The following is an 18,956-nucleotide window of genomic DNA, read 5'->3' on the forward strand; positions in this document are numbered from 1 at the left end:
TACACTCTTGCTAAGTTTGTTAAGCAAGTCACTCAGATGAACTACAAAAAAAATTCTTCTAAAACATAGGGGACATGGTGGTGACTTATCTTAAAGAGGCCTTTTAAAAAGAATGACTTGAGAGTATAAAGCATTTTTCAAATACTCTAAGTGCTTCATAACAACTCAATATGCCTTAAAGAATGCTTTTTTTAAAAGTACATCACGTTTTTTGTTGTTGTTTAACAGAAAATACCCACACAAAGGGTGGTGGCATATTTGATTTCACCACTGTTTAAAGAGGAATGAAGTTACAGGAATGAGAAGTATATAATTAGTAAATAATCCCTCTCAATAAGTGAGTAAAGTAGGGAAGCCATAAAGGAAGAGAAGCCAGAGGCAACACAATCAGTGCATATCAGAAATGCATTTTTATTTGAAAACAACTTAAATTTTTAGACAAATGATTTTAGTATATAAATTTGATTTTGTTTTTATACAGAATATAAAGGTTTCCCTCACTGATCTTCCGTGGGAAGGGACTGACGGCCTGAAGGGAGATACTTCCTGCATACAGGTGCTATCTTACACGGAGGGTGCTGGCAGCCAATGGTGCAGTGCTCCCACACATAACTTAGAGTAGGTGACATCACATTTAAAAAAGGGGTAAGAGAAATAGTCTAGTTAATCAGATTCAAGAAGCAAACATGACACAAAAACTGCACAGATAAGATCAGGTCAGTAACTTTAGTTGGGACACTGCAGGTAATGCTGGAGTAACAGGATTGTGGGGTATAGTGTGCACCACATTAAAACAGCAAGGAGGAGCTATTACATAGAAAGGCTGGAATGAGGGATTTTCACTAAAGCAAATTAACTTCTTGTCAACTGCCAAGACAAAACAAAACAAAGCAAAGCAGAGCATATGGGAGTTAGTATAGTGAAGGCAGTTATGCCAGTTTCTGTGCAGCATGCTGAAAGTTAGAACTTCTTCACTGGTGCATACGAATCATTAATAGCCATGGAAAGTTTTATTTTGCCCTTCTTGCCAAATTTCAGGCATGTCTTATTTTAGATGGAGTATAGCTTTTATCTATTATTTCATCCTGTAAAAACATGTGAAGACAACGCTCATTCTGGGCCAGAGGATGACCAGCGACCCTAGGAATAAAAAAGACAAATTCAATTCAATGTTTTGTAGCAAAAGGGGGGAGTCAAACACATATTTTAAGGTTAGTAATAAGTTAGTCTGAAATGCCCATTAAGCTATCCTCTATCAACTTATGGTAAATTTTCTCTCCTTTGGTTCATAAGAGTCCGTCAGAGAACATCTAGTCACTAGCTTTGCACTGCTTCTGACACATGGATCCAATCAGCTTCTTCACCTGCTAGATGGTATATTCATAAGAAACCTAAATTAATTTTAATACTAAAAGTGTCCTGACTCTAAGAATTTGTTTTGAAGAAGAAAAATATACAGGATTAGAGTTAGAAATATACTGATTTCAATCAAAGCCCCAAATAGTAAGAAACAGGCACAAATATACAGGGTTTTGGGGGGAGAGGTAGAGGGAGGGTTGCTTGCTTTTAAAGGTTTCCATTAGACTAAACACAAGATCAGACTGGGCAAACAGATTGCTATTTCAGAATTTAAAAACATCTAATCTGTATTCTCTAACAGGAAAATAAACATGTATTCTCTAAAAGGAAAGTATGTTCATAAAAAGAAAATGAAGGTTATGTGCTACAGTAGATAACAAAAAATTAAAGATTTTTTAAACTTTGCCTTCAGTTTACTTACTACTCCCAGATCCTCAAATGACTTGATAAAAATTAAAATGCTTCTAATAAATAGTCCACACAACCATATTCTGTAGGATTTGACCTTATATGGTCTAACTTAAGGCCAATATATAATTATAGTGGACTGTTAGCTGGCATAACTCTCCCTATTTGGCTTTTAAAAAAGGGCTATATTTCAAAAGAAAAAAACAAATTTAGAAATTTTGCTTTGAGCTTAAGAATTTCTTTCTTTTTTTTAATTCAATGAGAGGAAGGGAGGCAGAGACAAATCCCCACATCCATCCCAACTGGATCCACCTGGCAAGCCTACTAGAGGATGATGCTCTGCCCATTTGGGGCATTGCTCCATTGCTCAGCAACTGAGCTCTTCTTAGTGCCTGAGGTGGAGGCCATGGAGCCATCCTCAGCACCTAGGGCCAACTTGCTCCAATGAAACCATGGCTGCAGGAGGAGGAGGAGGAGGAGGAGGAGAGAGAGAGAGAGAAAGAGTGGGAGGGGTGGAGAAGCAGATGGTCCCTCGCCTGTGTTCCCTTGACCTGAAATCGAAAATGGGACATCTATATGCCAGGCCGACATTCAACCACTGAGCCAACTGGCCAGGGTCAAGAGTTTCTAAAGCAAAAGATAACCCCAAATCTTACATTTCCAAAAGAATTGATTTTGCCATAAAATTTTAAATGTGCACATTTACAAGACGTGCTGATACTTCCCCATCTACAATCAAACAAAATGATTTCAAGTGTACTTTAAGTATTGTTCATATTAGACCATACCTTAAACCAGAATCTTAACTGTATTTTTTTAAATGCTGCAATTTTAAATGTAATTTGCATATATTAACCAAGAAATATAAAACTTAGGTCAAAACTAAGATACTTCAATCACTCAAGTGTGTTAATTTTTATCACATGATATTCAACTTGTTATATCCTTTTACTTGTCTAAATGATACAAATGTTAGTTAAAAATGGGCAAAAAGTAAAGTTCAGCTTAATATCAAGATTTCTAGTATTCAAATCAGGTAGTCTCAGAACTGTTCACACTTATACCCTGAGAGACAGAACGCACTTACTTGTTTATAAACTGCTCCAGACCTTGTTTCCTTTCTTCAATAAAATTGTCGTCAAATATCCCATCGTCTCCTCTAAATGGAAGTTGACGCAAAAATGCTTTCCCAGGGAGTGGGGGAACTACAACCTAAAACATCGTAAGGAAAGAGTTCTGGAACATGCTGAATTGTTAACATTTATAGAGCACAACATGAAGACAAAGTATATCCTCACTATGAGAGCCATCCCACTGTCAAACTTGTTTAAATATAAAAGGGAATTAGTAAAAAACACATTGAAAAAATATTCAATGTTTTGGAGGCAAGATAAACAAATGCAAAACAGCCCATCAGAACAAAGCCCTTCAATGGCTGGGTCCCTAGCTTAATTATCACTTTTTCTGGACTAATTAACAAAGCACAAGTATACAAAGAGAACAGTCAAGCAATACTGAAATAAAAGCTACTATGACCCTCAGATGGTTTTTGATGTCACTTGGGGAAGACAATCCTTTATTACAATGGAAACTGCTGATATCAAAACCAACTCTCAGTTCAATAAAGACATAAAATATTAACAATGTTCTGACATGGGCAGATAAAATTCCATGACCAATTTCTTCCACCTCATATGATGTGCGTATACTAGTCTTTTCTAATTGTGCCTGAGGTGATGTCAAAATAATCAACTACTTTTTGTCACCACTATTCCATTTCCTAGGCTAAGCAACCTGTCAACTTTCTCCCAAATTTGGTATCTTATCTTTCCCCAAAGACCTGTCATTTCTTCCTTCACACAATATAAGAACATCCCAAAATTTCCCCTTGAAAGCCTGTCTTCTAGGGTCATCTTATACTGGGACCTCTTTTCTGGGAGTTGTTCGGACCTCACATATTTGTTTGAATCAAACAGACCTAGCTATTTTATTTCACAGGTTAGTTTAGTTTCTCTATCCTAGGATTTCTCAACCATGGCACTAGTACATAATTTTCTGTATTGGAGGACTTCTTTGTATACTGTAGAATACTTAACAGCATCCCAGGCCTCTACCCACTAGATATCACCAGTAACATCCCTAGTCTTAACAATAAAAAATGTCTCCAAAATTGTCAAATGTCTCCTGGGAGACAAAACTGCCCCTGTGGAGAACCACCAATCCAGCCTATTAATGTCTCCAAATCAAGGACTCTCTCTTAGGCTACTTATGGTTATTTTAATAAAAAAACTGGGAATATAATAGAAGCTCAAATATATGTTAAATGACCAACCACTTAGCTGGAACTTTATCTTTCTACAAAAGACAGAAAAAGTGTAAGCAAACAAGTCAAACAAGAAGAAATATAATAAGCACCAATAATACAAATTATACATATTCTAAGAGGTAAAATTTTAAACCCTTGATACAGAGTTTTATAACTAGAAGTTATCCTAAAACAATAATTTAACAGGATAAAAAAGGAAAAGAGCAGCACAATTTCATACAGATTAGCAAAAATAATAATAGCAAAAAAGAAACATAAAACCAAACGTCCAACATAAACTTCATCATTCCTTCTTAGACCTACTCTCCCCAGATGATCAGTAAGTAAAACAACTTAACATTTGTCTACACAGGTTTACTTCAGCATTCTTTTCTTAAATTTATTGAGGTCACATTATCTTCACCATATTGGCATTTGTGAAGTTGAGAGTTAAAACCTACAAGGACCTTATAACTGAAAAGTAATCATAATTACTGAGTTCCAGCAGAATGGCTCTTTTATGAGCAGGGAGCAACATTCTATCTTTAAAATAATTATAAAAAAAAAGTAATCTAGTGCATTAACTAAATGACTACCATTAATTCAAGGTAGAATTTAGCATAAAATTTAAGATTAAAGATTTCTCTGTATTGTCATCTGTAGATATACATTTTTCCTCACATATTTTTTTTTAAGTCATTGAAATGGATGATGAGGTTGTAGGCAACAGGATTAATGATATACAAAAATCAAGAGTGACTTGTTCAACTAAGTTTCTCTTCAACATCAAATTATTTTTGCTAGATGACATCAGAGTAATGGCAACATGAGAGATACTCCTGATCTCTCCCCTTGAAAGTTCAACAAATTGAACAACTATAATGCAGCGAAGGAACCCCAGCTGGGCTTTCCAGTGCATCTGAGAGAGCTAAGTACTGAATGGACTAAAGATGGGATGGAGTGAAAAAGGGGGCATAAGATAAAATGCATTTGTGGTGGGCTTTGGAGAAGAGACAAACCTGGCGTGACTGGGTTTTCTTCTACTGGGAGAAGTGGTAAGATAGAGGAGCAGAGGGGGAGATAAATCAAAGTGGCCAGAATGCAGGGTCATGGCCAGTGTTCTGCCTGCAGTCCACACTCAGCAGATACGGATAAAGCAAAAGTGTGGCCCCAGCCTCCCAGATCCTGCCTCTCTCACCTTGTAGTACAAAGAGTGACAGAGACAAATCCTACAGTTAGCTCTCCAGAGCACTCTCTTCCCTGAAGAATAGAGATGCTCTATGGCCAGTCCCCAGGTTTGTTGAGATGTGGGAAGGAAGGCCCAGAAGCCTGAATCCCCATTGCTAGAGCCATAAAGCCATAAAGCCCAAGCTGTAAAGCTGAAGCAACAAGGCTTAAGCAGAAAAGCCCTCACAACATGCTCTACCCACCAACGTGAATGTGGCCCCACCTACATTTTTGTGGCAGTAACACATCAGCACACAGCACAGGAACCTCACAGAGCTAAAGGTGTAATACAGCAACACCTACTGGAAAGAACCACTCAAAACCAAAATTTATTTGTCCCTTTTCCCGTTTTTTTTCCTTCTTATTCTTTTGTCTCTTTTCATTTTTAAAAATTTTTATAATTTTATTCTATTTTTTTGTGGGTGTTTTATTTTTTGTTTACTTTCAATTTTTTTCCAATGGGTTTTCTTCTTATCATAATGTTTTAAATTTTTATATTTTTTATTATATATATTTTTAATTTTTCATTTCTTTGTTTTCTCTTAGGGACTTAACAATACCACTCTCAAATGCCATCAAGGAGGAAGAAATCGAATAACATGGCTACACAAGACAGAGACGTTTTTCAGAAAGAAAATTAAAAATCTCAAGAAAAAAAATCTCAATCACATGGTGAAGTCCTGGAGTTAAATGATTAAGAATTCAAAACTGAAATTCTGAAAATGCTCAATGAGAGGTGAGAAGACACCAATAGGCAACTTAATGAGCTCAGAAAACAAACTAATGAACAAAACGAATACCTCACCAAGGAGACTGAAACTTTAAAAACAGAGATGAAAAACAAAATTGATGACTGAGGTAGCAAGTTTAGCTAACAGAACAAGCCAGATAGAGGAAAGAATCAGTGACATCAGAGACAGGCAACTAGAGATGCTACAGAGAGAAGAGGAGACTCACAAATTAAAAAAACTGAGAGAGCTTTACAAGAATTGTCTTACTCCATCAGAAAGAGCAATATGAATAATGGGTATCTCAGAAGAAGAAGAGAGGAAGAAGGGAATGGAGAGCCTATTCAAACAAATAATTCATGAAAATTTCCCAAGCCTATGGAAAGAGAGCCTCAAATCCAAAGATGCAAACAGAACACTGAGTTTCTGTAATCCAAACAGACCTACTCCAAGGCACATCATAATAAAATTGTCAAAAATCAATGACAAAGAATCCTCAAGGCAGCTAGAGAAAAGACAAACATAACATATATGGAAGGCCCACTAGGTTATCATCAGACTTCTTAGCAGAAATTCTACAAGCCAGAAGAGTGGACCCAAACATTCAAAGTAATGAAAGAGAGTAATTACCAGCCAAGAATACTATATCCATCAAAGTTATCCTTCAAATATGAAGGAGAAATAAAAACTTTTATAGACATAGAAGGTGAGGGGATTTATCACCAGAAAAACCTATCTGCAGAAAATACTCAAGGAGGTTATTCAACCAGACTCAAAGAACAAAACAAATCAAAACCACAAGTGAAAGCTACAACAAAGTCACAATAAAAACAAGGATAATCTGTGACAACAATAACATAAAAGAGGAGAGGATGAATATCTGCAGTAGCAAAGGAGGATGAAGTGCAGAAGCACTTTTAAAAAGACAAAGGACTCTTGTAGATATGAACATTATTTTTCTTAATCTAAAGGTAACCACCCACAAAACAGCCACTATTGAAATACACAGCTTAAAAAAAGAAACAGGGGAAAGAAGTATGGAATAGCATCAAACAAAAACTAACAGAAATAAAAAGAGAAAAACCAAACTAGACACAGAGCTACCAGAAAACAAAACATAAAATGGCTATAGGAAATCATCAAGTGTCAATAATTACCCTAAATGTAAATGGACTGAACTCACCTATAAAGAGATACAGAGTAGCCTGACAAGGTGATGGCACAGTGTATAGAGCATCAGACAGGGATGCAGAGGACCCAGGTTTGAGACCCCCAGGTCACCAGCTTGAGCACGGGCTCATCTGGTTTGAGCAAAGCTTACCAGCTTGGACCCAAGGTCGCTGGCTCGAGCAAGGGGTTACTTGGTCTGCTGAAGGCCCATGGTCAAGGCACACATGAGAAGGCATCAATGAACAACTAAGGTGTTGCAATGAAAAACTAATGATTGATGCTTCTCATCTCTCTCTGTTCTTGTCTGTCCCTATCTATACCTCTCTCTGACTCTCTCTCTCTGTTAAAAAAAAAAAAAAAAAAAAAAAAAAGGAGATACAGAGTAGCAGATTGGGTCAAAAAGCAAAACCCAACTATATGCTGCCTTCAAGAGACATATCTAAACTGCAAGCACAAAAGTAGATTCAAAATGAAAGGTTGGAAAATGATTTTCCAAGCAAATAATATCCAAAGAAAAGCAGGAGTAGCCAAACTCATATCTGATAACACTGACTTCAAGATAACAAAGGTAACCAGAGACAAAGATGGACATTTCATAATGATAAAGGGGACATTGTACCAAGAAGACATAACACTTCTTAATATATATGCACCGAACCAGGGAGCACCAAAATATGTAAGACATCTACTAACGGATCTAAAAATGGAAGCAGACAAAATCACAATCATACTTATCGAGATTTCAACACAACATTGATGGCTTTAGACAGATCATTCAAACAGAAAATCAATAAAGAAATATTGGTCTTAAATGATACTCTGGATCAAATGGACATAATAGACATAGGACATTTCATCCAAAACCTCAGATTATATATTCTTCTTTAGTGTGCATGGAACATTCTCAAGGATAAACCATATGTTGGGCCACAAAACTAACATCAACAAATTTAAAAAGTCTGAAATTATACCAAGCATATTTTCTGATCATAAGGCTTTGCAATTAGAATTCAACTGTAAAAAGGGAGTAAAAAACCCCACAAAAATGTGGAAATTAAATAACATACTTCTAAAAAATGACTGGGTGAAAGAAGAAATAAAACAAGACAAATGAAAATGACAACATGACACATAAAAATTTCTGGGATGCAGGGAAAGCAGTAATAAGAGAAAAATTTTTATCATTACAGGCTTATATCAAGAAACAAGAGATTCCAAGTAAACAACCTAACACCACACCTTAAGGAACTAGAAAAAGAACAAAGGCAACCCAAAGTCAGAGAAGAAAAGAAATATATAGTAAGAATTCGGAGTGACGTCATGGAAATGGCGCCGTGAGAAGCGCGTCCGACAGCTCTCCCCTAAATCACAACAAATTTATCAACTAGAAACAGAAAAATTTATCCTCGGAGCATTCTGGAGTTCCACACAAACTGAAAGCAAAAGGACTGTTATCACTTGAATCTGAGAGACGAGGGTGTGGAGGAAGCTACCGCAGCGAAGCTCATTCAAGCCGCCAGGGAGTGCACCTGCGGTGAGTCAGCCCATATACTTGGGAACCGCAAGCCGCCGCGAGCAGCCGACCGCGAACCGCCACCGCGAGCTGCCGCGAGCCCCCGCGAACCGCCACCGCGAGCTGCCGCGAGCACCCGCGAACCGCCACCGCGAGCGGCCGCCGCGAGCTGCCACGCGTGCGCCCGGTCCGGTTGAGCACCGCTGACGTTCCCAGCGGCCCGCACACTGCGAGTGGGGGTTGCCGGCCACCGGTGCCCGGAGCGCCCCATTCGCGCGCGTGCCTTGGGCATTCCATGCGCCCAGGGCGCCCTACTGGCCCGCACACCCAGGGGGCTCCATTATCCTGCGCCTGGTGCGGTCCAGCTGCCAGCGGCGGGGGGAGCGGGAGAGGCTTGGGAGATTCTCTCCGTGGGCGGGGCACCTCACCCAGCCATTCAAGCTAACAATCAAGCGTTGGGGGAGGGGCGCGCGCAGGCAGCCGAAAATACCTTCGGAAACACAGCTGCGACCCAATCACTGAAATTAGCTTAACCCATAAAATCTGCGCACCCTCGGTTCTAATTGATAAGATCTCTCTCAGTTCAGCGATCCAAGACAAGAGGCGTGATATTTTTTAGTGCCTCTCGCTAAAGGGGCGGGGGCAACTTCTGATTGATAGAGCCTCCATATTCAGGGATAAACGCTAACAAGAAGGACTTGGCAGATAATAAGGTCTATACTACACTAGTCGTAAGCAGAGACTAGTGCCTCTTCTTCCCTGCAAAAACAGGCTACAAAGTGTGGAAAGCCTGGGTTGAGAGGTCCAACTAAATGATAGGTGCTGAACAGTCACCTTGACAACAACTGACTCCCACCCCCGCCTGATTACACTGGAGGCCCTGACTGTCAGAGCCTTTCCCAAAGCCTTGCACTGAGTGGGGATAGAGTGGGGATTTCCCAGCTCTTTGAGCCTCTTACTCCCCAGGCAGAAGCAGTTGCAGCCTTATAGATGGATCACCAGGCTGCTAATTCAGAAAGGGGGGACTAGGAGAGAGAATCCAGGAAAGCAAACTCTCTCATCGTTGGACCCTGCAAACGCCAACAAGCCTTTACTTCCAGCAAGACTAAAGCCAATTATATGACATTGCCATAGAATCCCATCAACTGCAAATCCCTACCTAAGAGTGACACAGGGGCAGAGCCTGGGGTACAGAGTCACCGACCAGGAAGAGGGAGAGAAAAGAAAAAGGAAGAAGTTAACCTCTCAAAATCAAGAAAAACCCACAGACTTTACAACTTGAACCACTATTTTTTTGTTGTTGTTGTTGTTTGTTTCTTCTATCTTTTTGCCTTTATTTCCTCCACCTCGGTCCTTCTATTCTCTGCCCATCTTATGCTTCCCCTTTCTTGAACTACACTACCCATGAGTGTTGCATTTTACTTTTCTTCTTCATCCTCACCCTCCTTTAAGGTTATACTCCAAAACACTTAACTCTCACTCTCTCCTCTTTTGTTTTTTTTTTTGTCTTGCTTTATTTTGTTTTTTTCTCCTCCTATTTTATTTCTTCCTTCGTTTTTCTCTTTTTCTTATTTTATCCTTTCTATTTGTTTTTTCTTTTCTCATTTTACTTTCCTCCCATATAATCCTCAATCACGAACAAATTATTAATTTGGGACTCAAGGCTTTTTTTGGCTTTATTTCTCTTTTTTGCTTTTGTTTTTATATATTTTTTCTCTTGTTTGTATACTTTTGTGGCATTTTGGGTCCTCCCAACCCAAGGTCTCCATTGTATTTAGTCTTCGCTCCACTTAATACAACAGATTTTTACTTATTATTTTTATTTTTTCTTCTTTATTATTCTTTTTTGGTCCTTTTTTCTGATTCCCTCTTATCCCTCTCATTATATCTCTTAGTTGACCATCACTTACAAGCAAATCATCTTATGCTTGTCTAAGATTTTCTTCCTTTTTTTTTTTTGCATTTAGTAGGTCCCTACTCCCTTTTTTTGCCCCTTGAACTCTTCACCCAAAATCAGGCCCTCCATTATAGGCACGATATTTCCCTGAGGAGGGGAGAGGAGGGAAAGAGAAGAGAGAAAAAAAGGGGGAAATAATAAATTATTACTGTTTTTTTTTTGTGGGGTGTTTTACCCTTTTTTTTTTTTTCTTTTTACTCTTTATTAATTCTAATTAGTGCTATCAATAAGACCACCCTCAGATGCCGATAAGAAAGAGGAAATAGAATATTATGGATACAAAAGAAAGAGAGGTAACACAAATAGATGTGGAAAAATCTATGGAGAAAAGACTTAACATATTGGAAGCCTTGGAGCTAAATGACAGAGAATTTAAAATAGAAATCTTAAAAATACTCAGAGATATACAAGAAAACACAGAAAGGCAATATAGGGAGATCAGAAAACAACTCAATGAACACAAAGAATATATTACCAAGGAAATTGAAACTATAAAAACAAATCAAACAGATATGAAAAACTCAATTCATGAGCTGAAAAACGAGGTAACAAGCTTAGCTAACAGAACAGCCCAGATTGAAGATAGGATTAGTGAAATAGAAGACAAACAACTTGAGGCACAACAGAGAGAAGAAGAAAGAGACTCAAAAATAATAAAAAATGAGAAAGCCCTACAGGAATTGTCTGACTCCATCAGAAAGAATAACATAAGAATAATAGGTATATCAGAGGGAGAAGAGAAAGAAAATGGAATGGAGAATATACTCAAACAAATAATAGACGAGAACTTCCCAAGCGTGTGGAAGGAACTAAAGCCTCAAATTCAAGAAGCAAACAGAACACCAAGTTTTCTTAACCCCAACAAACCCACTCCAAGGCACATCATAATAAAGATGACACAAACCAATGACAAAGAAAAAATTCTCAAGGCAGCCAGGGAAAAGAAGAGTACAACATATAAAGGAAGGCCTATTAGATTATCATCAGATTTCTCAGCAGAAACTCTACAAGCTAGAAGAGAGTGGACCCCAATATTTAAAGCCCTGAAAGAGAGGAACTTTCAGCCAAGAATACTATACCCATCAAAGCTATCCTTCAAGTATGAAGGAGATATAAAAACATTCACAAATACAGAAAAGATGAGAGAATTTATCAACAGAAAGCCCCCACTCCAGGAAATACTAAGGGGGGTTTTCCAACCAGATTCAAAGAACAAAAGAAAACAACACCACAAGTAACAGCTCCACCAAGAACACAATAAAACCAAACTTAAACTGTGACAACAAAGGAAAAAAAGGGGGGAGAGGATGGAGATTAACAGTAGCAAAGGATGATGAAGTGCAGAAATACTTATAAGATAGGGTACTACAATGAATATGGTAGGTACCCTTTTCATTACTTAATGGTAACCACCCTTAAAAAAACCACCACAAAAACACTTGACTTAAAAAAGGTAGCAACAGAGGAAAGAAGTATGGAACACAAAGAAACAAAAACAAATGATAGGAAAACAAAAGAGAAGAATCAAACTAGATACAAAACTAACAGAAAGCAATTTATAAAATGGCAGTAGGGAACCCACAAGTGTCAATAATTACACTAAATGTAAATGGATTAAACTTACCAATAAAAAGACACAGAGTAGCAGAATGGATTAAAAAAGAAAATCCAACTATATGCTGCCTACAAGAAACACATCTAAGCAACAAGGATAAAAACAAATTCAAAGTGAAAGGCTGGAAAACAATACTCCAAGCAAACAACACCCAAAAAAAAGCAGGTGTAGCAATACTCCTATCTAATAATGCTGACTACAAGACAGAAAAAGTACTCAGAGACAAAAATGGTCATTTCATAATGATTAAGGGGAAGTTGAATCAAGAAGACATAACAATCCTTAATATATATGCACCAAACCAAGGAGCACCAAAATATATAAGACAGCTACTTATTGACCTTAAAACAAAAACTAACAAAAATACAATCATACTTGGAGACCTCAATACACCGCTGACGGCTCTAGATCGGTCATCCAAACAGAGAATCAATAAAGATATAGTGGCCTTAAACGAAATACTAGAACACCTGGATATGATAGACATCTACAGGACACTTCATCCCAAAGCGACAGAGTATACATTTTTCTCTAGTGTACATGCAACATTCTCAAGAATTGACCATATGTTGGGCCACAAAGACAATATCAGCAAATTTAGAAAAATTGAAATTGTACCAAGCATATTTTCTGATCATAAAGCCTTGAAACTAGAATTCAACTGCAAAAAAGAGGGGGAAAAACCCACAAAAATGTGGAAACTAAACAACATACTTCTAAAAAATGAATGGGTCAAAGAAGAAATAAGTGCAGAAATCAAAAGATATATACACACAAATGAAAATGAAAATACGACATATCAGAATCTCTGGGATGCAGCAAAAGCAGTAATAAGAGGAAAGTTCATATCACTTCAGGCCTATATGAACAAACAAGAGAGAGCCGAAGTAAACCACTTAACTTCATACCTTAAGGTACTAGAAAAAGAAGAACAAAGACAACCCAAAACCAGCCGAAGAAAGGAGATAATAAAAATCAGAGCAGAAATAAATGAAATAGAGAACAGAAAAACTATAGAAAAAATCAATAAAACAAGGAGCTGGTTCTTTGAAAAGATCAACAAAATTGACGAACCCTTGGCAAGACTCACCAAGGAAAAAAGACACAGGACTCAAATAAATAAAATCCAAAATGAAAGAGGAGAGATCACCACAGACATCATAGAAATACAAAGAATTATTGTAGAATACTATGAAAAATTATATGCCACCAAATACAACAATCTAGAAGAAATGGATAAATTCCTAGAACAATACAACCTTCCTAGACTGAGTCATGAAGAAGCAGAAAGCCTAAACAGACCAATCAGCAGGGAGGAAATAGAAAAAACTATTAAAAATCTCTCCAAAAATAAAAGTCCAGGCCCAGACGGTTATACTAGTGAATTCTATCAAACATTCAAAGAAGACTTGGTTCCTATTCTACTCAAAGTCTTCCAAAAAATTGAAGAAGAAGCAATACTTCCAAACACATTTTATGAGGCCAACATAACCCTCATACCAAAACCTGGCAAGGATGGCACAAAGAAAGAAAACTACAGACCAATATCTCTAATGAATACAGATGCTAAAATACTAAACAAAATACTGGCAAACCGAATACAACAACATATTAAAAAAATAATACATCATGATCAAGTGGGATTCATCCCAGAATCTCAAGGATGGTTCAACATACGCAAAACGGTTAACGTAATACACCATATCAACAAAACAAAGAACAAAAACCACATGATCTTATCAATAGATGCAGAAAAGGCTTTTGATAAAATACAACACAATTTTATGTTTAAGACTCTCAACAAAATGGGTATAGAAGGAAAATATCTCAACATGATAAAGGCCATATATGATAAACCATCAGCCAACATCCTATTAAACGGCATAAAACTGAGGACTTTCTACCTTAAATCAGGAACAAGACAGGGTTGTCCACTCTCTCCACTCTTATTCAACGTGGTGCTAGAAGTTCTGGCCAGAGCAATCAGACAAGACAAAGAAATAAAAGGCATCCATATCGGAAAAGAAGAAGTAAAGCTATCACTTTTTGCTGATGATATGATCCTATACATCGAAAACCCGAAGGACTCCACAAAAAGATTATTAGAAACAATAAACCAATACAGTAAGGTCGCAGGATACAAAATTAACATACAAAAGTCCATAGCCTTTCTATATGCCAACAATGAAATATTAGAAAATGAACTCAAAAAAATAATCCCCTTTACGATTGCAACAAAAAAAATAAAATACCTAGGAATAAACATAACAAAGAACGTAAAGGACCTATATAATGAAAATTACAAAGCATTGTTAAGGGAAATCGAAAAAGATACAATGAGATGGAAAAATATTCCTTGTTCTTGGATAGGAAGAATAAATATAATCAAAATGGCCATATTACCCAAAGCAATATACAAATTTAATGCAATTCCCATCAAAATCCCTATGAGATTTTTTAAAGAACTGGAACAAAAAATCATCAGATTTATATGGAACTATAAAAAACCCCGAATAGCCAAAACAATCCTAAGGAAAAAGAATGAAGCTGGGGGCATTACAATACCTGACTTTAAACTATATTATAGGGCCACAATAATCAAAACAGCATGGTATTGGCAAAAAAATAGACACTCAGACCAATGGAACAGAATAGAAAGCCCAGAAATAAAACCACATATATATGGTCAAATAATCTTTGATAAAGGGGCCAACAACACACAATGGAGAAAAGAAAGCCTCTTCAACAAATGGTGTTGGGAAAACTGGAAAGCCACATGCAAAAGAATGAAACTCGACTACAGCCTGTCCCCGTGTACTAAAATTAATTCAAAATGGATCAAAGACCTAAATATAAGACCTGAAACAATAAAGTACATAGAAGAAGACATAGGTACTAAAATCATGGACCTGGGTTTTAAAGAACATTTTATGAACTTGACTCCAATGGCAAGAGAAGTGAAGGCAAAGATAAATGAATGGGACTACATCAGAATTAAAAGTTTTTGCTCAGCAAGAGAAACTGATATCAAAATAAACAGACAGCCAACTATATGGGAACTGATATTTTCAAACGACAGCTCAGATAAGGGCCTAATATCCAAAATTTACAAAGAACTCATAAAACTCAACAACAAACAAACAAACAATCCAATAAAAAAATGGGAAGAGGACTTGAACAGACACTTCTCCCAGGAAGAGATACAAATGGCCAACAGATATATGAAAAGATGCTCAGCTTCATTAGTTATTAGAGAAATGCAAATCAAAACTACAATGAGATACCACCTCACTCCTGTTAGATTAGCTATTATCAACAAGACGGGTAATAGCAAATGTTGGAGAGGCTGTGGAGAAAAAGGAACCCTCATTCACTGTTGGTGGGACTGTAAAGTAGTACAACCATTATGGAGGAAAGTATGGTGGTTCCTCAAAAAACTGCAAATAGAACTACCTTATGACCCAGCAATCCCTCTACTGGGTATATACCCCAAAACCTCAGAAACATTGATACGTGAAGACACATGTAGCCCCATGTTCATTGCAGCACTGTTCACAGTGGCCAAGGCATGGAAACAACCAAAAAGCCCTTCAATAGAAGACTGGATAAAGAAGATGTGGCACATATACACTATGGAATACTACTCAGCCATAAGAAATGATGACATCAGATCATTTACAGCAAAATGGTGGGATCTTGATAACATTATAAGGAGTGAAATAAGCAAATCAGAAAAAAACAAGAACTACATGATTCCATACATTGGTGGAACATAAAAATGAGACTAAGAGACATGGACAAGAGTGTGGTGGTTACCAAGGGTGGGGGGGGGGGGAGGGAGGACATGGGAGGGAGGGAGGGAAAGAGTTAGGGGGAGGGGGAGGGGCACAGAGAACTAGATAGAGGGTGACGGAGGACAATCTGACTTTGGGCGAGGGGTTTGCAACATAATTTGATGACAAAATAACCTAGACATGTTTTCTTTGAATATATGTACCCTGAATTATTAATGTCATCCCATTACCATTAATAAAAATTTATTAAAAAAAAAAAAAAGAATTAGAGAACTAAATGAAATAGAGTAAAAAAACTATAGAAAAATTAATATAACAAAGAGCTGATTCTTTGAAAACATCAATAAAATGAACATACCACTGGCTAGATTCACAAGAAAAAAGAGGAAGGACTCATATAAACAAAATGCAAAATGAAAGAGAAGAAATTACCACAGACATCATAGATACACAAAAGATCATAGTAGAATTTTATGAAAGACTATATGTCACCAAATTCAACAACCTGTAGGAAATGGATAAATTCCTAGAGCTATACAATCTTCCTAGACTGAGTCATGAAGAAGTGGAAAACCTAAATAGACCTTAAGCAGGGAGGAAATAGAAACAACTATCAACTCCCTCACCAAAAAAAATAAAGGTCCAGGAACAGACACACTAGTGAATTCAGCCAAACAGCCAAAGATTTGGTACCTACCCTCTCACAGTTTAAAAAAAACCCAGAAGAAGCAATACTCTCTAACACACTTTATGAGGCCAACATAACTCTCATTCCAAAACCTGGCAAGGACAACACAAAAAAAGAAAACTACAGACCAATATCTCTGATGAATACAGATACAAAAGTCCTAAACAAAATATAAGCAAATTGAATATAACAACACATTAAAAAAAACCCATTACAATCAAGTGGGAATCATTCCTGGAGCACAAGGATAGTTCAACATATAGAAATCGAAAAACATAATACATAGAACATAATACATATCAACATAATACAAATCAACAAAACAAAGAACAGAAATCATATGATGCTATCAACAGCTGCAGAAAAAGCATTCAGTAAGATACAACATCCCTTTATGTTTAAAACACTCAAGAAAATTGGAATAGAAGGAAAGTACCTCATTATAATGAAGGCCATATATGACAAACCATCAACTAATATCATACTAAATTGTAAAAAAATTAAGGCTTTTCCTCTAAAATCAGGACCAAGACAAGGCTGCCCACTCTCTCCACTCTTATTCAATATAGTTCTGGGAACTTTTAGACAGAGCAATCGGCAAGAAAAAGAAATAAAAGGCATTCATATAGAGAAAGAAGTAGTAAAGATATCACTTTTTTCTTTTTTTTCTTTTTTAAATTTTTATTGATTTTTAGAGAGAGGGGAGAAAGAGAGAGAGAGAGAAGGGGGAGGAGCAGGAAGCATCAACTCCCATATGTGCCTTGACCAGGCAAGCCCAAGGTTTCGAACTGGCAACCTCAGTGTTCCAGGTTGACGCTTTATCCCACTGCGCCACCACAGGTCAGGCAGATATCACTTTTTTCAGATGACATGATCCGGTGTATAGAAAACCCCAAGGACTCCACTGAAAAACTATTAGAAACAATAAACCAAATACAGTAAAGTTGCAGGATACAAAATCAGTATACCAAATCCTATTGCTTTTCTATATGCCAATGATGAAACTTCAGAAAATGAACTGAAAACAACAATTCCTTTTGCAACTGCAACAACAAAAAATAAAGTACCTAGGAATAAACTTAAAGGATATGAAGGACCTATATACTGAAAATTACAAAACATCACTGAAAGAAGTTTAAAAAGACACAATGAAATACATCCCCATCAAAATCCCAATGTCATTTTTTAAAGAGATAGAACAAAAAATTACCAAGTTTGTAGGTAACCATAAAAAAATCCAAATAGCCAAAGCAATCCTGAAGAAAAAGAATGAAGCTGGAGGTATCATACTACCTGACTTCAAATTATACTACAGAGCCACGATAATCAAAACAGCATGGTATTGGCAGAAAAACAGACATACAGAGCAATGAAACAGAATTGAGAGCTCAGAAATAAAACCACATATATATGGACAAATTATCTTTGACAAAGGAACTAAAAACATACAATGGAGAAAAGAAAGCCTCTTCAATAAATGGTGCTGGGAAAATTGAAAAACCACATGCAAAAGAATGAAACTTGACTACAGTTTGTCCCCCTGCACAAAAATTAATTTAGAATGGATCAAAGACCTAAATATAAGACCTAAAACTATAAATTACATAGAAGAAAACATAGGTACTAAGCTAATGGACCTTGTCCATAGAGAACAATTTATGAATTTGACCCCAAAGGCAAGGGAAGTAAAGGCAACAATAAATGAATGAGACTATATCAAACTAAAAAGCTTCTGCACAGCAAAAGAAACTGACAACAAAACAAACAGCCAACTAAATGGAAGATATTTGCAAACAACAGTTCTGATAAGGGGTTAATATCCAAAATATATAGAAAGAACTCACAAAGCTTAGCAACAAGCAAACAATCCAATTAAAAAATGGGGAGAGGACTTTAACAGACACTTCTCCCGAGAGGACATACAAATGGCCAACAGATATATGAAAATATGCTCATCTTCACTAGCTATTAGAGAAATGCGAATAAAAACTACAATGAGATACCACCTCACACCTGTTAGATTGGCTATTATCAACAAGACAGGTAATAACAAGTGTTGGAGAGGCTCTGGAGAAAAAGGAATCCTTGTTCACTGCTGGAGGGAATATAAAGTAGTACAACTATTATGGAAGAAAGTATGGTTGTTTCTCAAAAAATTAAGAATAGAATTACCATATAAGTCAGCAATCCCT

The 18,956-nt window shown here is 36.9% G+C and overlaps 1 protein-coding gene across 1 annotated transcript in view; it reads right to left on the reverse strand.

Moving 5' to 3' along the window:
• Positions 1-387: 387 nt before the first annotated feature.
• Positions 388-18,956, reverse strand: part of SNX3 (sorting nexin 3) — a 92,545-nt gene continuing 73,976 nt past the window's right edge. The window contains exons 3-4 of the mRNA XM_066247670.1: positions 2,855-2,979; positions 388-1,140 (exon numbers count right to left, since the gene is read on the reverse strand). Coding sequence (XP_066103767.1) covers positions 1,035-1,140; positions 2,855-2,979 — 231 coding nt within the window. The 3' untranslated portion in view covers positions 388-1,034. The remainder of the gene's footprint in view (positions 1,141-2,854; positions 2,980-18,956) is intronic.

This window comes from Saccopteryx bilineata, chromosome 12 (genome assembly GCF_036850765.1).
Source record: "Saccopteryx bilineata isolate mSacBil1 chromosome 12, mSacBil1_pri_phased_curated, whole genome shotgun sequence".
In the NCBI taxonomy this organism is placed as follows: Eukaryota; Metazoa; Chordata; class Mammalia; order Chiroptera; family Emballonuridae; genus Saccopteryx; species Saccopteryx bilineata.